The sequence below is a fragment of the Scophthalmus maximus genome, chromosome 20, assembly GCF_022379125.1.
Source record: "Scophthalmus maximus strain ysfricsl-2021 chromosome 20, ASM2237912v1, whole genome shotgun sequence".
NCBI lineage: Eukaryota > Metazoa > Chordata > Actinopteri > Pleuronectiformes > Scophthalmidae > Scophthalmus > Scophthalmus maximus.
This window is the reverse complement of record NC_061534.1, coordinates 10522259-10547793: the sequence shown is the minus strand read 5'-3', so window position 1 is coordinate 10547793 and position 25535 is coordinate 10522259. Positions and strand designations below refer to the sequence as shown.

General features: G+C 40.9%; 1 protein-coding gene across 1 annotated transcript in view; it reads left to right on the top strand.

Annotated features, from left to right (window-relative positions):
- Positions 1 to 25535, top strand: part of LOC118285019 (astrotactin-2-like) — a 220383-nt gene that overhangs the window by 54795 nt on the left and 140053 nt on the right. Inside the window, exons 3-4 of the mRNA XM_035608297.2 lie at positions 8163 to 8592; positions 25022 to 25174. Of these exons, the coding sequence (XP_035464190.1) occupies positions 8163 to 8592; positions 25022 to 25174 (583 nt within the window). The remainder of the gene's footprint in view (positions 1 to 8162; positions 8593 to 25021; positions 25175 to 25535) is intronic.

Here is a 25535-nt window from a genome sequence, read left to right as displayed (position 1 = left end):
ATATATATATATATATATAGATATAATGTATGTATAAAGTGAAACTCAAAATTGGGTATTTTGATAATCGTACATGTATGTATATATATATATATATATATATATATATATATATATTTTTTGTCTGTTGTACCACATCCATCCATCCATTATCTATACCACTCATGCTATGAGGATAGTGATATAGATGGGGGGGGGACCTTGGTTGACCCTGGATAGGTCGCAACCTAGACACAAATAACCATTCACTCCCATGGAAAATTTAGATTCTGCAATTACCCTAAACTGCATGTCTTTGGACCTCTTCCCCCTTCCACATCCACATGTATAACCATTTTTCTTCGAGGGAGGTAAACAAAATGTATTTTCTAGGTTTAGTTGTTTCTAGAAACTTTCCCTCGGAACCTTTCCCTGCTCTTTCATGTGGGATAACCCAGCTTTCGTGACACGCAGTGCTAGCAAACACGTACAGTTTAATTGAGATATTTTTTATGCTGTTGCATCACTTCAGAAATGTTTACTGCTTGGGATTAGTCCATACCTACTGCATATCTCAACAACCCCTATGAACTCTCAAGATAACACCACCTAGCTCTGCCACACTAACTACCTTGAGCTGGCAGATAAGCCCCCCCTCACCTCCTCATCTGCTTCTGTATCTCACTATTGATTCATCCCAGTTCTCGCTGTTCTTTTAATGGCCCCTCGAAGCACAGTGATTAAAGTCTTGGGGAAATTGTCCATTAATGTATATTTGAACTGCTTGTTTTCCCTCCTCTTAGTGCTAATGACAGCAGATGTGTTTTCGCTCGCAGCCATTAATGACTCAAGCACCAATTGGGAACATCTGTGCTATTTGAATAGGGCTTGGGAGTGTTACTCTGATCCGCGTCATCTATTAGCATAAAGCAATTGCAATCCAATACATATCTATTTTTTACTGGAGGTATTTCTACGGTATTATTTCCCCCTCCTCTCAAGGCTAATTGAAAGATGAACATACCGGTTTCCTTCAAACTCTTAAGGACAACTCGGGACACGGGTACAACAAGTGTCAACGGTGTAACGCGGTGTGGAGCTGCCAGTGAAGTAACAAGACATTCCTGTGATATGAAGAGCAGGAGAGAGTCCAGCAGTGGGGGAGACCTGGGGTGGCAGGGTGAAAGTGAGTTTTTGATTGCATCTGGCACAAATGGACAAAGACTACCTTCCCCTTCAGCCGCTAGTGTTCGCTGACAGGTCCTCTCTCAAATGCTGTTGTGGTAACACTTGGCCGACAGCTGCAGATACAAATAAAGGCCTCACTTCAAGATGAACGACAGGGAATATAACAAGCGCCAAGGCCCCAGCTGCCTCAGGTGGGGGTACATGGGCACGAGCTCGCCTTAACACATAAAAAACAAAACAAAACCCACCTATAATCACACATAGCTCCGCTGCACCCGCCAGCTTTCAAGGTGAGAATATTTCTTCCTTGAGGTGGACGCAAAGTCATTCCATTCACAGTTTATTTCTCACGTTAATTCTGTATGTTGTTTAACACTACACCGTGGCTTGTGACGACATAGCAGAAAGAACAACCCTTGGAACCACCCTTTTTTTTATTTTTAATCTTACCCTTTCAGCAAAATAGTAAAAACAAAATGACTGTGTCAACTGTTATTTTCCCACATGCTGCTCTTCACAGGTATACACAATTCGGTCGCTTTTATGATGCCTGTATAGTTACAAAAGCAAAAATCAGTTGCTTGTCCTTTTTCTGTCCTCAGCCCTTCTTTTTTTCCCCTAGTCAACGTCACCCCAAGGGCCTCATTGTCCAGGCCCCTGTTATTGCCTTGTTATCAACAGCTGTACCAAGCCCTTATGACACAACTGCAAATATTGGCCTTACCTTTTCTAATCACATTTCTTTTTTTCTGAAATGTCACCGGGGAGGGCATGCATGCTCGCAGTTGGCTTACACTTCCTCAGTGCGAAGATATCGTTTATCTCGCATAAAAGCAAATGAAAGAGCCATAATGTAGTCTGGGCGGGTGGGGCGCCGTCAGGGTGTGGGGACATCGCAGTCTCTTCTTCTCCAGCAGCACTAATTTGCCACAGTAATGAGCAAGCAGTGGCGAATGAGCAGTGGCAATTATATTTGGTTACCATGCAAACAGTGAGCATCATGGGATGTCATTAAACGGAGAAATATACCCAGGCTCTATTACAATGGAGAGAAAAAAACTCCCAAATGATTGCAGTTATCTAAATGCAGAGCCCCTTTTTTCAACATTTGTGTAATTTTGAAATGCAAAATGTCTGTTCCTCCATTGAAGCCCTCATGGATGCAAAACTGCCCCCCCCCAATTATTCAGTTCCCTTGTTTTAATTATTTGTATTGTATTCTCATGAGGTGCATTGCACCAAATAAAACCGATGGAGGGTTTATGTAAGGTGCTTTAATTGTTGTTTTTGTTATGTTAAAGGCCATTATTTATGACACGAACATTTTGAAAGGCCTACTTTACCTTGAACTGTATGTATTTGGAAAACAAAGAGGATGGAAAACAAAGATAACACTTTTTATTCATAGCGAAGGCCAAAGCAAATTTATATATGATAGTACTTTGAAATGCCCATTGGGTGTTATGATGGGAAATGCTTAACTGCATTACCCTGTAGATTTCAATAAATTGGGATGTTCTCTATCGACCGGGGAGCTTGGTCGATAGAGAACATCCCAATTTATTGAAATCTACAGGCTGGACGAGATGTAATGCATCTTCTATTATCGAACAGAAACAAGTTAATTGCTGACAAGCTCACACAGCTCACTGTTCCTGTTATTTTACAGGAATTAGTAGCATTTCACTGTGATCTATACTCTGGAGGACCCAATGCATGATATGTCCACTCATTTTTATGTTTCTGACCACTTGTTTTACCTTGAAATTCTAGTCAGTTGCAAAACTGACAAGAGACAATGATCATAGCAGTGGGTGTTTGTAGAATGTTAGAACATAAAGACAATAGACCCATATATATATCCAGTATAAAAATTTGATTCTCCTGTGTAGAAATCAGCAGCGGTGCATGCAGTGTTTAATAATAAAGGTTTGCAATTCCAAAGTGAATTTACAGTGTATTACAATAGTAAAATCAGTCATGAAATGTACAGTGTTTTTGATGTGTGGACTAATTAAATATGGAAAAATAATGTATAGTCTGTCAACACGACTCTCACAACATAAAAAAAACCCTTGCTTTACATATGTATATAGTTCTCCCTTGCGGAACCGAGACAGTAATTCATCTCTGTAATCTATGGTATGGATGCAGACTTCACCCCTCAGAATCGGCCCCAAGCTTGGAAATCCTGTAACAGATTTATTGTTGGGCTGGCTGTGAGAGGAAAAGTAGTGGGTGTGGGGCATGGCGGAAGGACCACACGGGCGAATCAGCCCTAATTATCTGTCATAATTCACAAGGCCAGGACTCGATACCGCATTATCTGCCCTCAAATCTCTTCCCTTTGTGTGTGTGGTAGAGCATCGTGGCATGTAAAAGGGGAAGATGGGGAGGCGGAGTAATGAGGGGATGGGACTCAAAGTGATGGAAAAGGGGTTAGGAAGAGGATGATGGAAACATGCATTAGTTCCCATTGGTGAGGGGGACAAAATGGAAAGGTCGACCTGGTGCTTTCCACTTAAGCTGTGGGAGATTTTCATTCAGTTTTCAATCACAGTGTAATCAGATTTTATGATTAGGTATGGGCTTTTGGTCAGTGTAATTTCTCTCGTGATTTACATAGGCTTGGCTGATGTGGAGTTTTGAAATGATTTTCAGTTGCTTCGGAATAGATTATTTCGCCGATCATAAAACTTTATCTTACCAATTGAGGTATAACACATATTTTCCCATGTGTCTTTTGAAAACATGTCCCCTTTCACATTACATTTCTCTATGACTGAACAATGCCTGTAAAAACAAGAGGACACGGGTACGGTGCAAAGCAATGTTCAGCTGCAGCATTGGAGAGGGAAGGACATCCTATCCTGGTTTATTGTTTATGTGTGTTGTTATGGCACAAATGTTATGATTAATGTAGTCTGCTGATTAGTCTGTGTCAACATCACATGTCTGTACAATTTCTCCATGTGCCCAGGTAATGGACAGGCTTGGTCTCCCCAAGGTCAATTAGTGAATACGGGTGGAAAAATTAACCAGAGCGCCAAGTCTTGTCATTCACGCTGCGACTTCTAGTTGGACAGAGGGAACGGTGAGCAGATGCTAGGGCACATGCCACTTTAACTTCCTGCTGGGAGGGAGGGAGAGGAGGAACAATAACATGGGGGGGAAAGTGGGAGTGGGAGGTTGAGGAGTAAAAGATGGTGACAGAAAAAAAAAAAAGGACAAAGAGAGAGGGAGGTTGTTGAGAGTTCTTCCTTGAAGGTCTTTGCCTGACATGCAATCGGATGCACCATAGACTGTTTATGGAAATGGACACAACCAGGTCCGGAAAGTGAAGCCAATGCGAAAGTGCCTGTATTCAGGAATGACGGGCGACTCCACTGGTTGCAAACTAAAATGAAAAAATCAATTGCCTGGGTAATAATTTGTGCTGATGTTCACAAATTCTCATCAGAACTGAGTGTAAACCATATGCGAACACAATACGAGGGTTAAAGACACGACGAGATGTAAAATCTCTCCCAAACTTTGTCCCTGTGGTAAACGTTCATTTATATATTGTATTTGCCACATTGTTAAAACAGTTTCCCTCATTGTCCTGTTTTTGTAAACTTGGAGGCACCTACAAAAATCTATCCAGTCAGATTTGCACTTACTCAGATTTGAGGTGACAACTCAACCCCACTCACAATGTCGCAATAGAGTAGCAGAGGGCATTCTAAATTGAGTTTCACCATCGCCACAACATAAACAAGAATGTATTTGAACAGCTAAATTGTGTTTGTGAAACAGCCAGGAAATGTACGTGAGAAAGTCTTGATGATTGGTCTGCGTTTTTGGGTGAGCCAGAAACAAATCCTGCTCATTGCTTCCACAGAGTAGTAGACGTTTTTAGTGAAATGCGTTTTCAATGGGGGAGAAAACTAAATTACTAGAATGCATTATGTTCATATTCTTTCTTTTCCCACCAACCTGAAACTGCATTGGGAGCTTTTCATTTTCTGCAGAGGTTTATGAAATTCATGGTATTATAATAATGTAAAGTAGTACAGTAAACGTGTCGCCAAAAAGGTCATAGCATTGCTTTCACATCATTCTGAGGTTGAACACTCATCTCACTCTCCCTCTCTTCTGATCATCGTAGGTCAATGCTTAATTAAAAAGTACAATTTTGCCGTTGTCCTCCTCCTGTAATTTAACGATGATTGTTAAACGGAGGGAATTGTTTAATCTGAAGAATCTTCCGATATTATGGATAATGCTTTGTAGCCAAATTCGGTATTCAATTTATAAAAGAATAGGGTTAATTGATAAGTGAGAAGAGATGAAATAGTTTTAGCGAGCATGCTAGAAAAACATGGAAGGAAGAGGCTAAATGAGCCACAGATGAAAGAGGGGAAATGGGAAGGTTGGAAATCAAAGGTAATAAGAGAGAGAGCTAATAGGAGAAGGGTGGAGGTAGAAGAGTAAATGCCCAAAGGAAGGAATAATATGCAAAGTACAGAAAATGATCACTGAGCGAAGTAAACCCATGCCACAGAAAAGAGTGGAATTACGGGGATTCCAGCCACTTTCCTCCCCCTGAAGTCACTTAGGACTAAAGCAGCGGGGATTTGTAGGGTCTGAAGATGAACAGAAAAACCCATTTTCCCTCGTGGCCACATCTGCCACTGTGAATTTATATGGCTGTTGTAGTTGAAGAGCAGAAGAAAGATGTGATCGCACATGGAGGGGAGCGGAGACGGAGGGGCGCGCTGTAATCGAGAGGGAGAGAGCGAGAAAACGGAGAGGGAAACAGATGATACTCTGATGATACTGACATTCAGGAAGAGAAAATGTACATGGAAAAAGCAGAGGTGGATTGAACAGACAAAAGCTGGCGTGTGGTGCTTCTTAGTGGGAGTGATTACATTTTGTAAAGTCTTTAAGTCTGTTACTGCTAAAATTTTAAATGGTCAGGTTTTAAGCATCAAATACATTTTGCAAGTGCTCGCCATACCAGAAATATCAAGGACACAGGGACTCATTGTTTTTTTCATTTCCCAATGACAATCAACTTCTGTGTTACAGCAGTGGTGAGGGGGAATGAAGTCATAACTGAGCCACAGAAAATATTTCTTTTGTTTTACCTCCCAAAAAGCCTGAGATTTCCACATCTTGTGCCTTTGTCTCTGCATTTTTACATCACAGATGTTTCAGCGGCGCGGCAGATCCATACAACGTGGCTCCGTTGTCGCAACGCTGCCGAAATGAAAGATAAGCCGTCAAATGTTTTTGCTATTCTTCGGGGGGAATTAATGTAGAAGTGCAGGCTGAGGGGAGTTTGCGGGACTGCATTTCTGCAAAGCTGCCATCCTACTGGAGATTAATGAACAAGTTTGTCCATGGCACTAGTCCTCTCTGCGCCGCCTCTCCTCTCAGCACCGTGATTTATGGACACCCAGCAGTGCATGAGTTATAATTTGAAAGGGGTTTGTTTTTCCTCATGAAGATGGAATTTTAAATGTTTTGATGAATGACCCCGTGTGGTTTTTATTTATTATTCTGTCGTGATTCAGTCTGCGTGCGTGTCTGTATGCGATCCCTGTGTTCATGCTCCCGTGCGGCCGAGGTCTGTGCATGTTTGCGTTTGTGCGCGAGCGTGTGTCATTTTGTGAATATAGCCACAGTGTTAAGTATGTGCAGGCAAAAGTGCCGATGCTGCGCTTTGTGCCTGACAGCCGCAGATGCATCGCTCCTGGGTTGTCTCTCTGAATCGAATACGATGTCTCACCTATTGGATGCCATTATGAAAAATCTAAGAATAAGTCATGCCTTCCCTTTTCTGTCCTCCATCCTGTCTGGGCATGTGGATTTATTTTATTATCCAACCACAGCATGCATGGCAGGGTGTTTGATGTTTTTGTTGTGGTGACATTGAATGAAATGGGTATGCTCCTTGTTGAATTTACAGGGCCTCAGTAGAGGCTTGGTAAAGAAAGCGAGGGCAAAACAGGCAAACACCTCTGACGCCTTGGTGTGTTTGTGTGACACCTTGAAAAAAAAAAAGAACCCAGATTTAGCACTACTAAAAATAAGATTATTGACACAATCCCAAGTGGTTGTGGAGTGTGTGAATCGTGTCAAAGTGATGTTCAGCAGTAGTGATTCAACTTTTTGAGATTGTGCTTTACAATATTGTTGCATAAGACTGCATTGTTTCACACATGCCACCGGTTTATCTCCTTCCCATTTATTTACAGTAAGTTAATCCTGTGTTCACATGCTGACCGTGTGTCTGGCAGGAGAAGGAGCACAATGAGCTAACAAAGTGCTGATTTTGAGCACTAAAAAAAAGGGTGTTCATGACTTATCCTCCTGCCGTCTAATTATTGGCTTAAGTCACCATTGCTTATGGGATGCCCTTGGTGTAATATTGTTTTCCCCTTTTTCAGAGTAAGCCCAGAAATAGTTTTTAAACCTCATCAAAAAGACGCAAAGAAAGGATTGTCTCCTGGATTATATTGTGCAGCAGACCAATTAGTATCTATCAAGCCTCTCAGAAATTGTATGTGTTGTACATATGCTTGCTTGTGACTGACATTGTGCTGCAATGACAAGTTTGTCATTACATTCAAGACCATTTCCTTGTTACATACTGGATGATTGCAGTCTTTTTGACCAGAACACTTGGTACTGTAGTTGGCACAAATCGTTTGGTCTTTTGTTGCTTGAAGAACTCACACACTGAAGTGCTAATTGCCAGACATCTTTATTAGCTGGCAAATGGTGCTAATTGTCATTCCGCCCAATATAATTGCCACTGGAGCAGTGATTGTAATTGTTCTTGTTAGAGGTAAGGCCCTCTTTGTGTTCTGCTATTGTAATGTTGTGTACCATGTGATATATGGTGATTGCCAATTAAGTGTGATCATCAGAGTTGGTGTCCTTGTGCTTTTCCCTGATGTTGTCTTTCAATTTTTTCTTTTTGTCCTCCTGCTTTCATCCAGGGAGGCCTCATCGCGCTCCTGCTCCTAATTCTCCTGTTCACCCTCGTGCTGTACACCCGCCACCGGTGGTGCAAGCGGCGCCGCATTCCCCAGAAGAGTGCCAGCACGGAGGCCACTCACGAGATCCACTACATCCCCTCTGTCCTGCTCGGGCCGCAGGGCCGCGACAGCTACCGGGTCTCTCGAAGCACTCACCAGCACGGCAGCTCTGTCATCGGCATGCCCATCCGCGAGACCCCCATTCTTGATGACTACGACTGCGATGAGGACGACCAGGGCGGACACTCGCTCAACTCCACGCCGAACCAGCTCCATAACAAGCTGAACGATGGGAAGGTGCATGAGGACTATGGAGTAAACATTGGCATCGGAGGACACACGGACATGATGTGCAAGGATGATGAGCTCAAGCACAACTTTGACAAACGAGGTAGGTTGACTATGTAAATACACTTCCCTTGGAAAACAAATCTATTTTGATGGAATTTCGAACACTGTATGCATACAGTGGAGATCAATTATGCATATAGATGTATGATTAATCGTATGCTGCTGATTGTCTCTCTATCATGCATGAGCAGCATAAAAAAAAAAACAACGAAATTTGAGTTGTCATAGAAAATGTGTCGTGCTCAGTGGTTGTTCTGCTTTTGCATGCATGATTTGTACATCCGTGCAAGCTCCGTGTGCCAGCTCCCCAGATGGCCCAGCCTGGACAGTTCAGTTTGGCTCTGGCCGCTCCCCCCCATGTTCTCGATAGCACAGCATGCACCGCTTACATTTTGTCAGCAATAAGCAGTTTTGTGTGACTCAAGTCATCACTTCACTTCACACTGGTAATGATGAGAATCCTGTATTCCATGAGTCATTGGCATTTAATGGACCACTGAATATACTTATTTTTTATTAACTGAGAACTTCCTTCTACAAACCACACTCTGTCACATCCAGCGCCTCTTCACAGTTGCCACGGCCATTGGCTCTAATGGTAATGTAATGCGGTGTCATGTAATTTAATGTAACATGTAGAGGTCAAGTGACAGGGGCCATTGGTCTCGGTGATTAGATGCGTAAATGCTGTCAGTGGGCGACCGGCTGACCCTTGCTTAACATAGGAGTCTGAGAATATTCTATCTCGCCTTTAGCAGTGAAAAACAAGCAACTCTTCGAAAAGAAGCAATTGTTGATATCATATCCTGCTGAACCTGGGGTGCTCTTCTGCAAAGTTGGACTTTAATAATTGACGGTTGCTGACTGTCATAGTGAATTATGCATGAAGCTCGTGGAAAAGCCCTCATCTCTCGACATAGCTGTATTTACACAAGCCGTTTGTGGCGGAAGGTTTATATGTCTCACTGAAAAGAGACTGAAAACAGGATAAACCGCTGATTAATACTTTGTTCAAGATTTTTATTTTGTAATAACATTATTCCCCTTTGTCATCCCTGGTGGTTTTAGATAATCATGGGAAGTCTTGCAGCCAAGCTGCAGTGAAAAAGGATCATGTTTTAGCTTAATTTTATTAACATGTCACCAATTGTTTAAAGGACGCCTTATAAACAGTCGGGCACACAGACGATTTAATTTGATGCCTCTGCCTACCCATCTGTCCTCTGCATAAAGTGTCGACATTTGAATACGGGGGCGATTAACTTCTGTCCCTCTTGTCCGGTGCTGCCTGCCATCTCAAAGGCCTCCGGATACCAGTCATCCTTTATCTGTCTGTCCTTGCTGACAGATAACCCCATTCACGCAAACTCAATGGTATTATCCTGAGGGATTATGGATATGCCTCAAAGGGCTGTGCATGGCATTGGCTTATGTTGCACAGAAAGCCAAACAAATGAGACCTGTCAATTTCATTATTTAGCTAGATTCCCACAGCTTTGGGGCGGCACCGGGCAGCGTGGACGGTATAAATCAGGTGTAGAAAAACCTTAGCAGGGAATTGTGTTTTGCAACGAGCGCTCAGGGACCGGTTATCACTATCAGACCGCCATCATCACACATACCTCTACGTCTCAGTTTACGGTGTAGAGCAGCATTCATCCTTTTCCACTGTTAAAACTATGTGTGTAGACATCAAATCAAACAGACATTTCAATTACATGATTTTAAACCTAGGTGTAAAATTGGACCCAGACGATTAATATAATATGAAATATATTGTTGATTTGATGCTGTTACATTTCCTGTCCTGCAGCCAGTGAAAGTCCTTTTAGGTCAAATAAAGGAGTAATGCTGAATATGCTGCACTAAGGTAGCCAACACTTCATCAATAATTAAGCCAAAAGGAGTGGCAATTCTTTATTCCTTGTGTCCTGCAGCTTTAAAATATTTTGAAAATAAGGTGCTTTCTATCCTCATAGACCTTGAGAAATGTACCTTTGCCATTTCAAAAAAGAACTCAAATCCAGATAACTGCAATGTTCACCAGAGATCGACCATGTTTTCAGAAAGTACTTAACTTCGGATAGTAACCTAAACCTTTTTTTTTTAGGTTATAATACACTCACAAGTAATGGGACAGTATTTGTACTCTTTAAGATTTTTCTCAGCCACGTTTTTAGCTTCTGGAACCACAGCAAATTACATCTGTTGTGAGCTACACTCAAACATAGGATTTGGTCACATTGGCTAACTTGCTGGCCATCTGCCCTCTTGACTCTGTTGGTCGTTTTAATTTTGATAAATCAAATCAAATGAATCGAAATTGATGGTTACGTGATACATTGCTCATATTAGGGCACTGAAAATATAAATTTTTAGGTTGGCCAATACAAATCTGTATGTCATTTTGTTTGTCCTCCAAACCCCCCTCCAAGTTGAGCTGTACAAATTGGATAAAATTGGACTAAACATTGGATAACTACAAATATGAATGTGTCTTTTTTTATAATTATAAGAAAAAGTACAAGGTGGCCTTGAAACCGCAGACCAAATCAATGCAGAGAACGTAGTCTCTGTTTGTGGTGTGGAGCCACAGTGGCAGTGACCAGAGCTAATTGCAGAAGATTAACTGTATATTAACTAATGCTGCTAATGCTTTGCTCCGGATGGTCAACAACAACATCGTCCTCTTGGGACAGAATTACTCCATGCATCAGGCTCAATCTGTCTGTTCGGAGGACAACGTGCATTATGGCTTGGCTGTCAACTGTAAAAAAAAACAACAACACATCATTTCTTACTGACTGCCTTTGTTTGAATGGACCCTGTCTGCGCGATTCGTACGGACTATTTTAGATTGAGTAAATCTCTTGCTTATGGTTTTCTTGCTTGTTGAGGCGAATCAGGTATCTAGATTCATATTAATAATCTTTGTACTGAGGTGTCCACAATATGCAGGGAGACCGAGCTGAAAATTGCAATAACTTGATTCAGAGAATATCATTGTTTTCTCTCGTGCAAACAAACATGACAGACATGGTTCCAGCTGAACAGCCACCTAAGGTGTGATCAGGCTGTCGCATTACACACATATTGCACTGCCAGCACAGTGCTGAGAATTTGTACGCTGGAGTCATTGAACTAGTCCTCACAATAATAAAAAACAATGCAATATATGTATTAATGACTTTCATCAGCCCTGTTGAAGCCAACCATTTTTTCCTTCCCTTCTGCTGATGTTTGTTTGGCACTTATTTATAATAGATGATAGAAGAAGCAGAATTCAAGGTCACGTTATTCTCTGATTGAATGAACTGACTACTCACTGTAATAACAATATCAACTCATAGCTTTATGGGATAGTTGACCACAATAGACGTGCTTCAGTCCGGAGGTCACTGCAGTCTTTTGTAGTTTAAGAATGAGCTAGCGAGCATTTGTGCTGCCTGCTGCTTCTATATCACAATGGATTTAGAGAAGAAAAAAGTAAAATGGAAACATTTTAATTTTAACTTCTGAATCAAGCTAATCTAAGCAATATCTTTGAGTTCAGAGAGTCAAGTTAAACTAAATGGCAGTTACTATTTTTTTTTTAATTAACTTGTGCAACATTAATACATCCATGTGATTGCTCTTTATTATTTACAAGCATTCTTCTGTAGTTAATGAAAAAAAAATATCAATGTCAGTATATTACAGTTTCTGCTTTAATATTTCAAAAGGGCCTTCCTGTTGTGCTTCGTATTCCAATCAGTAAAATTATGCTGCATGTAAATACTGCTGTATGGAATTACTGGGTATTTATCTTACATGGTTAACACAGACAAGCCCTCGGCGCCGCATGTAACCCGCTGAGAATCTGCTGGTAGATTTTTACAACTTTGAAGAGGTAAACTTGCAACTAAATATTCCTTGGAATAAACAAAAGAGAGACATGGAGTTTGACAAAGATCCCTAGCTACTTGTGCGGATTTACATTTCCTCCCGCTCTATGGAGCCACTCCCCGCAAACTGAACAAAAAGCACTCTTTTCCCTCCAGACTCCTAGAACTACAGTGAATCTGCATATTGTTTGTTTTCTCTCTTTCCTCTTTCCCCCTCCCTGAAACTGTAGCACAGGAAACTGAACAACTATTGGCCAAATGATATAACTTTGCAGAAATTCCGTATAAAAACAAGTAAACCAATGATTTTGCCATTCAGTTGTAAACAATGTAAGAGCTTTAACCAGGGCTCCTATGTATGTATGAGTAAGGTCACGGTATTTTTTGTAGTCATAACTGAAGGGGATCGCCCCGGCCAAAAAATGTCAAGACAATTTCCGATTTACAGTGGAAATTATCTCAACAGTATATGCCTAAAATATTTCCTTATTGGAAGTTTACAAACAGGAGAAATTAACCATCATCTCAAGAAAAAAAAAGTTCTGTTTCATCATCTGCTGTACAAGACCACGGTCATTACCGAACTTATCAAGTGTTTACTGAGATATAATTGAACTCAAGACGAGAGTAATCATATCGCGTCAAGCTTTAGATCGCTAATATGACATCATTGATGAGAAATTGCTGCCAGTTTGGCAGACTCAAGGTAGCTCAGGCCAATGTTTTGATTAATACTGCATCAGGCCTGTCATCACCCTCCCATGATAAATAGATGGGTGTTCATTACAAAAACTTTCTGTTCTTCCTTTTGCCTAATCCATGGAAAGATGTCCGTTATCAATGAAGGCAATTAAGTAAGATGATTTAACGGAACACGACATACCTGCAATGTGCACAAATATCAACACATTGCCATATTCAAGCATGTGGGCTATAGTAAACTATTCCATCTAAATTCTAATAAATGTGAACTGATATGGCATTTTTAATCGATGCATAATACAATTCTCTTCTGTCCTGCCCAATCCAGTGTGAAAACAGCGAGTGTCATTTTCATCAATCATAGCATCTGCAATCTCCAGTGCATCATGTTTGTCAGGAAGTTTCAAAGGAGCACAAAGTGAGCAAACCCGTTCATGCACAGTACAGCAGCTAATGACATAATTTGAAGCAGAAAAGATGTGGATAAAAACAAAAAAAACTAGCAGCCAGCAAGTCCAGGTATAGTAGATCACTCTAAAAATGAACCTTTAGCAATCTGACACTCCGAGGCCTTTTGTCAGATATGCAGTAGAAGAAAAAAACAAGACATGCCTGTAGAAGTGGGCTTGTAAGCACCAAGGGCACACCAGATCAATACATGTGGGTCGATCGCATACCAGCTCATGAACCATCTTTATGAGGCTGTTTTGAAATGTGGTTTGACCTGCTCACCCACATGTAATAGTCAATATACCCCTCAGTGCTCCTGCACTGCCAGTATTTTAAAGACGCTTCATTAAAAGGACTATACTTATTAAAACTGTTCACATACATGCCGTCTTTAAACATTTGCTGTAACTTTATGGACCAATACAGCATAAAGTAAAAGAAAGCACTAAAACTTCTAATAAAAAAGACTAATATGCACCACAACTTAATGCTGTGATCCTTAAATAATGTATAGTGTGTTCATGTGTTGTATTATAACTACAACAGGGTGAATAAATGTATCATTTTATCATATCAAGGGTTGTTTTTTTGACTTTTGAACACAACAGTTTATACCATTATAAGTTGAAGGGGCACCAGATAGATTCTTCCATTCACAGACAAGATGATCTAAATGTTACACGTAAGAGAATGTTAGAACATATGTTTCACTTGTCTCGGCAGACAGCAATGGATACAGATGAAATCATCTACTGTAAACAAGCCTGTGCATTCCCTTTAACTTTTATGTAAAACAAGGATGTTTAGCAACTGATTCTGCTGCTGTTCTCCTCAGTCTGCCTTTGGTCAAAATGCAATTCCAGGAAAAAAATGCTGTTGCTTGTGGCGCATTAAATAACCACTTTGTTTCTGGGTGTGATGAATTTTCCCGGGGTGTAATAAATTGGCACCTTATCGTAATTATATTTGTATAATGCATTTTGATGCCTCATTTCCGCTCCTACATGTGCATGAAATTTCTCAGCAACACTGTAAATAATTCTTGATATAAACTGTCTTTGGATCCTGTCAAAAGTTTTATAGAGTTTTTGTCATGACGACAATCATCAGTGTCTCACTGTGCAATCACTGTAGAAAACTGGGGGGGGAAAAAGTGTGCCATTAATTGCCATTATAATAAAATCAAATCACAACCACAAAGGAATTAAACAAATCACAGTTAATTATAATTTGACATAACATTTTTTTATGTGAAAGATCTTTGTTAAGCTACTGTACAAACAAAATGAGAATTTATTGGAAACAAGATACTCAGACAGTAAAGACAGTGTATCAACTTTAGTTCTGAAAGAATGCATGGTGCATTTGGAAGAACTCAACATCAAGCTCACTGGGCTCTATTCTAACTAACCCTAATAAAAGCACATACATTAAGGGAATGTCCAAATATTCTTTTGCAAGTTTAACATTAGAAAAAATGGTTGTTGTAAAGATAAGATGAGATAGGATTACACTTTCAGAATGCGCTCCTGAAATATTATATATATATATAAATATGTTTGTCCAAAGAGTGAATTTAGGGGTGGGATCGAATCAGTGTTTGGCGGGGTTGGGGTGAGGGGAGACGGGTAGAACCTTGAAGAGCTATGCTTTGTTATCTGAGCTGGTGAAATCAACCAAGCTCACATAATCCACACAGAAATCGTGGGAGAGCACAAAAAAACCCAAAACAGTGTCCCCGAGATATGCTTTCCACTCCAACAGTAGGTAGCAATCTTTACGGTACATGTGGTGCAAGAAGTAAAGCTAAATCAAAGGATGTCTCCCACAAAGCCCCTTGCAGGCTTGAGGAAGATGCCATGGAGGATGGCTTTCGGTGAGGAATCAGATCCACTCTGCCGAGTCCAGTTGAGTCACCTTGCCCAAGATGTTCAAAGTTCCATGAAGCTGCACACAGAGAGTCCAAAGGGTAGTGAAGGGTTCCCCAAAGCTTAGCTGGGGTTTTTTTGCCCAGCACCCTTTAGGTCAGTGGCCCTCGGGATGATGCTTTTGGAATGTGTGAGGAGGGTGGCTGCCCCAAAGAGTATGAAAAGAATCTCATCGGTTCTCATCATAGATAAGGATCTCCTAAAGAAAAAAAAACAAAACACTGTCATGGCTGAATAAAACCGTTCCTGGCCCAAGCAATGTAGGTGCTGTGACTCTTCAGCTAGGAGACATAAGCTTGGAGCCTGTTGATCAAGTGTGGGTAACTCTGTCAGTGTCTAAAAGAAAAAATGTTGGCAAAATGTCTGGGGCATTTCCAGATCAAGCAGAAGGCGAGGAGGTGCACTGCCAAACCAACATGAGTGTCAACAGCAACTCTGTGCTTAAAAAATGACACCCAAGTTCAGAAGTTCTTCATTTTTTAACAGGGTTGGTATGATTTCCAGCCTATCGCCGCCTTGTTTTCTAAGAGGAGACTGATTTGGCCTATGATGAATCTCGGGAAAAGGTTGATTGGAAGTGAAAGGATGCCACAGTGGAAGAGCTTAATTTTTCCATCTATTTTGATCTGCCTTTCTCCCTCTTCCCCAGCATGCTTCAAGTTGTGCGTTTGCTCGAGATAAAATGTCTTTGCGTGCATTTAATTCTGCGTGTCATCTTTGCTCCTTGAGCCTTTTCAGGATTGCACTGGACCAAAAAAAAAAAAAAAAAGTCATCTATATTTAAGAGGTCTGAGTAAATAAACTTGCCTTTTGCATTACATCTGGCATTTCTTTTTGTGGAAAACATACTTAATGAGATACTTTTTGAAATGTATCCCCATTTTCTATCACCTTTAACTACTTCTCTGCTTTGCACAATCTCCTTAAGAAGAATATTTGGTTTCAGGCTTTGTTTCCCAGGTGTTTCCTGTTCGGAACAGGCTACACGGCACCGTGGCATTGTGACTTATTAAAAATTTACACTGAGAATAATTCACCTACGCATTTCTGAGTCATCATCTTGCTCGCCAGATAAACTCAAAGTATGCTTATGTGTTGGATCTTGTCCTTAAATCTTATGGCCTGTGCTAATTTGGGATCATCAGTCAGACGAAGCGTCCGCCTGTCTGGAGCAGTTAGAGGTCAGAGCTTGGCCTGTGATGTTCAAGTGGCGCAGCATGGGGAGACACATTCATATTTTATTCTGGCCCATGGCAAGAGCCATGCTATAGATAGCACTTTTTATTCTTGGTCCTCTGCAAACAGCAGAGGCCTTAAAGTGTAAACGTAGAGGCAGGACTAGCAGAAAGGAAACGTGTCTGACTAAAGATGGGACGTACATGCTTCTTCCAGTTGCTGGGAATGACAAGGTATGAGACAATAGTTAAAAAAGGGCAAAGAAAGGCAAGAGGGTAGGGGTGTTAGAGAGGAAAGTATCTGTCTTTTCAATTCATATGTCTGATAGTCTTTTCAATTGTCAGAACAGTATATTTTATACCTATCTATATATATATTGGTCCTGTCATGGCAATCAACATAGGAGAAACAAGCAGTGCCATTCCTTGATATAATAATATATAAATACTCAAACTTGTGCTACTGCATTTATACAGTTCTGTTCTAGTTTCTAGACCACTCAAAGCGCTTTACAGTAAAAGTCACATTCACCCACACACACACACAGCTTCCCTCATTCGCTCTCATCTACTGTCATATGTTTTTACATTTTGTTGCCCCCAACTCAGCCAGTGTTAAATAATTTCTTCGACAATTCCACAGTGGGAATGACTCCCACTTGCCCCATGCTCCTGTCATGTTTTTAGTTACTTCATTATTTTCTGAGCACAATGCTATAAAATAACATACCCCACTATCTAATATTTTCAAGTATTTCATTTGCAATTAATTTAGAGATGGAAGAACCAACATTTTGATTATACTGCATGGAGAGAAACCTGCTTCTCTATGATGATTTTGCCCTCTTTTGGGGCTGTCTCTTCATCTTACTTAATGTTGACTCTTGTTCAGTCTTGCTCTTGGTCTTCTGTGATCACTGTCTTCGCCCCATTATAATTCCCCCTTCCATCTTCTTTTCAAATTTTGACTTCATGTTTTTTACCCTCTGCTCTATATACCTCCTGACTCTGATCTGCATCTCATTCCTATCATTGTCTCCTTTCTTCTTTCGCCTTCAACACACCTTGTTGTCCATTGTCTACCCTTCTATTCTTCACACCTCTCAGGCTCTACCTCTGTCGCTACCTCAGCCACTCTCCATTCATGTCTGGATCCCTTGTTTTCTCTGACACTTATGTCTTTTTCTTTGTATCTTGTCTAACCTCTTACTCTCTTCTCATGTGGCTGTCACACTTGCAGTGGCAGTGCTGTCAAAGCCTTCCCAGAAAGCCAGACTGGACTGCTCCTATTGGAACAATGGCAAATTTAATAAATCGCTCAGGGAATCAGAGCTGGGGTGAACCCCTATTTCTTCTCAATTGATCCCATCTGCTCCCCAAGCCGTGAAGGGAAACAGAGAAAACAAGGACATGGGAATGTAAATAGAGTGTGTGTATGCATGCTGTATGTACCTGTATGCATGTGGGAAAAAAAATACAAGAGAATCTGAGAAGTAGCAGGAGTATAAGAAAAATAGAAGGAATTTAATATCTTGGGCTCTCACTGTCTTTCCCCCCGTTAGATTTTCTCCAAATGAAAACAGCAGGGGTTTGTAGGGTCAAAGAATCTACAGAAATGTCCCCATCATTTCCCTTGTGGCTACATCTGCCTCTGTGAATATGAATGCTGTTGGGCTACCAAATAGGATAGCTAAGAATAGGAAAAGTCCACGGCTGACTCGCAGTTGTTAAAACATGCATGTGTAAAATGGTGGCGTAAAATCACAGCTTTTGTTGAACCACAGCATTTGTTTCATTTCTGTTTATAATGAATTTGTCATTTCCTTTTTCTCTTTGTTGTCAACCTGGTTTTAATTGGGGATTACTATAACGTGGATGATGTAAAACTATATATTTTAAATGGTAGCAGCTATTGCATAACGGTGAAACACAGTTATGCATTAAATCATTGCACTGAACATCACTTTGATTAGTTTCTATATGACTTTGAGTGTATTTTACAAATTACAATATACTTTGATATTATAAATTATTTGTATCCGTATTATTTATGTTAGCCATACATCCCAGATAGCAGGGATTTACATCAACTTTTTGAACATAGCACTGGTGCTTCTGAGGTTGATAGTTTTGTAGCACAGAGCACAAAGTTGTAGCACGTGTAAACGTCTCTAAAACAATCACAGGTTGTGAAGTTCATCACCCAAACAGGTATGGGTTCATCCCCTGGGGACCATTCGTTTCTTCATCAGCTAGTTATTTTCATTGTCCCGGAAGGGGAAATCCAGTCCCACAACACTGTACATTCACCCCACAAACCACGTCCCAAAACCTGAACAACACAAGGAACACTTCATTGAAAACATCATATGATTTCACATCATATGGTTTTCTGAAACAGAATTAATTCTACCTATGTCTGCTACCACCATGTGAATTGAGAGAAACCTGATCCATCTTCCAAGCTGCACTGCAAGCTGTATCACTAACTGCCTCAGGGCTCAGGACATTGTCGAAGAGCCTAAAAGTGTTTCCTCCTCTCTCACTGACTTTCACTTGAGAAGAAATGGCTTCCTAAGCCTAAGAGGAGTACAGGGTCAAGCACTATTTATGGGAAGACAGTCATGGTCAAAGGTTTCAGTTTCTGACTGAACGTAATTCCCGTAGGCTGTATCAGCGATTTGGTGGAAGCCAGCCTATTCTTGTTCATTTGGCATTTTTGAGTGGGTAGTCCTTCAGTGTATTTTTTTGCTGACAGATCATCGGCTGCAGTTCCTAGTGCTGCGTATCACTTTCTGTGGTATAGGCATCAGACAGGTATCATTATATCAGATTTTGTTGTTCTATCCTGCGGTATGTTTTTTAGTATCCTCTGCATCTGTAAAGTACTGATTTACCAGTGACCATGTACATGCATCTACACAAATCTCAACCGATTGCCAACTTCTAAATGAACTTTGACAATTTAGGCTTTATTTAATCAGCCACATTTGTCTTGTTCTTGTTCGTCTGCATTTTCTTCCTGTCATCACTTAAAAGATGATGTCAAAATTGAAAGGGCCTCTTGCCACAAGCTTGCAGGAGAGATCAATATCAGCATTTCAGGACACACAAATAATTAAAGAGAGGGAGTTTGTTCACTGCATTAACTTCAGTAATGGAGCAGCGGAGAAGTCATTTCGAATACAGACAGAGGTCCTGGAAGTGCAGACATTCAGTCTATCCCTCCGTTGTTTACCAGAAGTTATTGCTTTGGCACTCACTTGTGAATAGCTGTGACACAACTCTAATTGGGATTAGCCACTATAGTGGGAAAGCATTTAATATCTTAGTTTTGAAGGTTGTCACCATGACAAGTATTGAGATGATTTGATCACTCAAAAAAAACCAACTATGTCACAGAAGTTAAATAGTCTGACAGGCTTGTTTTTTAGCTTGTATTTGGCCTGTCTAGTGATGCATATTGCTTGCCTTTTAAGTAAGGACAGTTTGTAATGTCCTTTAAACCAGCAGAACGCAAATAGCAGCATATTTTTACCTCTCTGGGATTCTATGAGTACTCTGCTCACCAGTGAGATCCCAGGTGAGGCCCGAGAATGAGAGATAAATAATCAGAAGGGTAAAACAGATAGATTGGAGTCGACTTCATGGAGGAAGTTGGGAGTAAAAGAAGGTTGGAAGGAAAAAAATGTGCAAACACTTCCATAAAATAAACACATGCATATATACTTTCGAAAAAGGGAGAGCCACGGACATATAAACAAGCAGTTCGACAGTGGAGTTATCTTCTCGTACTGGGCGCCGTGAGACCACCAGGAATAGGTTCACTGAGGCAACATGCTGTAGACATCCACTGCGTATGAGACATCCTCGGCACCGATGAGGGAGTGACTGAAGATAAGGGAGATGAGAAGGAGAAAATAAAGGCACCAGAGCTTTAGCTGACATTGAACTCCAAATGAGAAGCCGGTGTGGACTTGGGGTCTAAGGAAAAACAAAATATATTGTGGTAGCTGCATCTGACACAAAGGAGAAATGGGGAATAACAACAAAGTAGGGAGCGATTTGCAGGAGAAGGAATACTAGAAAGAATTATTATTTAATTTTTTTATCCAGACTTGCATGTCTTACATTATTTTGTACCAGCTGTAAAGTCTCATGGTGGATCTAAGAAAACGTGGATGACGTTATTATAGGTAATCAAGTCCAATGATTGCACTGCATATTTGATAATGGATTCCCATAAGCCATTTTGCAGGATAATGGTGCAGAGACATTTCTATCACAATGTTTTAATATTTCCAGCATGTTCAGATTGAAGAGCCGTGTGTGTGTGTGTGTGTGTGTGTGTGTGTGTGTGTGTGTGTGTGTGTGTGTGTGTGTGTGTGTGTGTGTGTGTGTGTGTGTGTGTGTGTGTGCGTGTGTGTGTGTGTGTTTAAGGGGAAGACAGATATAAAAACACACAAACATAACCTGGGCAAAAAGGATCGTGACGACCTTTCCACACAAATTGCATTTGTTTCAAGGAGACTGTGGCCTCTGGCCTGGCATCTCTTCTTTCCTCCAAGTGGATCAAAGAAAGGGAGATAAAGAGAGTTCCAGGAGGACATGAAAAATGTATGTAAGCAGTTTCACCTCAAACATGCTGCCACAGACTCTTCTCTCTCTCCCCCCAGGTCAAAGCTTAAGTGCTAAACGCCCCTGTTTGTTTGCAAACTCTTGAGTTCCCGAATTAGCTGAGAGCTGCCATAGATGCCGACAGGGACGGAGCTCGCCGAACCTTTTTGAGCACCTCTGTCTTGACACTTCAGGTGAAGTGAAGGCCCACAGAAATTGAAAACACACCAAAAAAACTGAACGTTGTGGTTGAAGAGTCTGCGTATATGGGAATACACCGCTCCACTGTAGCCTTCAAAATGATTTCTCCGAGAACATTCACACGACACTGACAGATGAGGAAATAACCAGATGTAGAATATAAGAGAAACGTTTTCCAGGGTCTCAGTGTAAAAGCCTTGACTCTTTCCTCCTCTTTAAGGTACCGCACTGTCAAACTGTGTTCCAAGATCAGCATTATTTTCTAGTGCAGCTGGAAACCAACAACCCAACCCTCTATTTTTCGTCGAGTTTCATTCAGACAGTGACCATATTCTCGTTCACTTTGCTCAGATAACATCAGTGGAGTGACACATGGACTTTGCCAGTCCTCAGTAAATGTTCCGCCTGTGATTTGTTTACATTTGAAGATCACTTTAAAGTGCGTCCATTCCATTGTCCTAATTCCCCGCACTGTTTAACACATCTGATGGTGTGGGTGTTCTCAGTGAACCACAGCAAAGCTTTTTGCATTAGACAAAGTGAAGAATACAGAAGTCCATGGTACAGTGATGTGTGAAAGAGAGTGTGTGCTTTTCACTGAGGAGAAAGCTGTGCTGCCTTCTTTGCATCACCGTGCACCAATGCCACACACACACTCACGGGGGACTTCCACTGGTGCGGAAAACTGAGTTGGGCTAGGTTGGTTTGAAGAAAATGGGAAATCCTTTGCAACCCTTTGCCAGAAAATGCAGGAGACTCTGTTATGGTTCCTGTGTAGGGTAGGAAAAAGGACGGCGGATTCCAGGAAGGAAACGCAGGAAGTCAGATTCGACTCACAGCCAAGAGTTGGTACACTTAACAGAAACATTGCCAGAAGCAACAGCTGCAGTAGCTGCTTCAGCACCAAAGCCGGTGTGCAGCTTGTGTTATAGTAGTCAGAGTATCCTTGACTCTACCATTAATGAGATATACAGTACAATAGACCGTAGCATGATAGCACGGTTCAGAGCAATTTGTCTGTCCTTCTTCCATTAGGGAGGGACTAAAATGCAGGGGGGAAAGGGTACATTTCACTGGTGTTTATTGTAACATCAAGCTGCACATATTGCGGCATAGTAGAAAAACAAATTATACTGTATTTTGGTGTAAAAAAATAAAAGGCTATCTTTGCAATATTGTGTAGGCTGCAGGCTTGTAAATATAGAGCTTATTAGCAATATCAACTTTAAGCAGTGAACAGAGAGCAGTCGTGTGAGCGGCATATGAATGAAGGCCAAGGTGGTGAGCACTAGTATTATGGGAAATCCGCAACAAAAGCAATTGCATGTACGTGTGTGTACACAAAGCCCACTAATGTAAAGTAAACCAATTAATTAATCAATTTCATCTAGATACATTATGTCCTACATTGAGATCTATAAGTTGGTTTATTTTCTCCCATAAACAGGTAAAGACCATTCCTCCAGAAATGTGTTGCTAGGAAACAATTTGGCTCCAGGTTTAATTTCCGTGAGCAGTATTAGCAAACCCCGTGACAGGAAATGAAACTGGAAATGAAACTGGAAATGTTTAAAATGGTCGTCAGTGAGTTATACCGGAATGCTGTCATTTGTAAATGTGCAAAACTATTCAAACCCTGTGATAAAACTTACTCTCCAGCCTTGTGCTTGTAGGCAGGTGCAGACATTTGCCTTAGTGTCACCATTGCTGACCCACATATATGTGTTCAGTATAACAATTTCATTCAACAAATGCTCTGGGGTCTTGACTCTTACTCGCAGCAATTACCTGCGATCCTCAGCTACTGCCACATTCCCGCAGCACTACATACTGTTGAGTTTTTTTGCTATATTGCTTTCCACAGAGTTGATACCAGACTTGTTTGCTCAGTAGGCCATGTGATTCAACTGCTTGAGCGTGCTCAACTCCCATTTAACATTTTGACGTGCTTCGAGGCATCTTAGATCAATGTTTGATCGTGAGAACACATTGATTCATCTTTTTAATCCAAGAAGTATGGCTAAACAAATAGTATGTCCTCTGACTATGAAAAAAAAATACAATTGCCACACTACAAAATCAAAAAAGACACGTCTATTCTGTTATTTGTGTTTGCTTCCTCTTTACCATCAGTGTTATTGCTCCGCCGTTGTTCTCCAAACATTCAGAGGTTTATGAGCTATTCACTGAGTAACATCCAGATTGAAAGGCTCAAACTCTTCATAGCTGAAGCTTATCACTCTGTCGTTGTAACTACTTACAGTGACAAGCAACGGTGTGCAAAAACACCACGTTGTAACTTACACATCTGAATATAATTTACAAAACGCTAACCACCAGAGTTGAGTGAGCGGAGTTGTCTATAAATACATCTCAACATATGTGTATCAGTGCAAGGATGCGGTGTCTTTTCGAAGCAAACCTGCAACACCTCCTGTTATTGTTAGCCTTGCGTGTTTTGATGATCAAAAAACACAGTGGATACGTCTGCCTCTTCACTTTCTCCCACCTCCTCTTCCTCTCTCCACTCCTGTGCTCTCGCACGCTTATTGTCATGCACGATGAGCATCCATCGGGAGCAACACTTCACCATTATTCATCGAATGAGTGCACCTCAAAGCCCGACTGACACATCAAAAAGATGTTGACGATAGGAGGGTGTAGTGGTATTTTTGGGTGATGAATGGCCCCATCTTTTGGAGATTGCTATCTTCACAGTTTTCTTATAATGTTGTAGTTGTCCAACCCTTTACTTTCAATGTAGGCTACTTGCAGATATACTGAAGCCTGCATACCAAAAAAACAGAGCTCTTTACATAAGCCAGAACATGTACTTATCCCATTGAAGTGAATGAGTCTTTTTGAAATATCAAACAGGGCAATGCTGGTTTATAGTGACTATGGATGCATATGGGTACCATTGTCTCGTTTTATATTCTCGTGCATATTCACAGCATTTTGTGTGTGTGGCTACACATAATTTCCCCCTTTGCTGGCATAAATAAGCCATAACATATCTAGACAAGTCAATATCCTGTCCTTTCCTTTTGTAATTTTCGCAATAAGGAAATGGAAGCTAACCTCTCCGTCTACTCTCCCCTCTTTCCCCACCGCCACTTGTTTTGGAGTCATTCATCAGGAAGAGTGAGACTGAGCCATCAGGGAATGCGCTTGCAGGATCGCTGTAGAGCTGGGGCAATATTGAATTGATGGAATCATTTAAAGACCGGGGAAAAAAATGGAATAAAAGGAATAACATGGAGCTGCATTTCTTTATTATCTAAATAGGGCAGCCCCTTGGCTCATGCTGACTATAATCTGTCATCCTTTAAAAAAATAATAATATTTAAAAGAAATAATAAAAAAACATTTTGGGTTCTTCACTTAATATATGTTTGCTGTTTGTGTTTTTGCTTCATCTTGATTGTCAGTCACTCTTTGCGAGATGGTTTTCACTTTAAAGCCTCATGACATGCCTGCCACTTTCACTCTGCATCTCTTTTTTTTCTTAGCCATCGACCCGAACACGGAGTCAGTGGAGGATTTGATGCAGAGGTTCCAGGACAGTTTCCGTGTTCCCAACACACCAACAGATATGTCTCACTACCAGCATGTCATGCACAGCTCATCAACTGGCCGCCGGAGGGTCCCCAGCAACACCAGAGGTAGGACAAAAAGTCTTTAAAAAAAAGTTACAAACCTTGTATGGAAGAACATTTGCATGTTCTCTTTCATATTATTATGATTGATATATATATACACAGTGCAATGTACACTACCGCTTTTTTGTAGTCAGGAATATTTGATTATATAAAGCTGCCTTTGCTCACCCTAATGAGATGTATACATGCCCATACACCCACTTATATATTCCTTGCACTGCAATTTAAACATGTTTGTCCTGTGTACTTTTGTAACGGGGCAGGAAACAAACACAAAGATAACCAAATAAACATTCAAATCTATGATCTATGGGTCACTGTATCAGCCACTGATCCACCACCTCACTCTTGAACATTGTCAAGT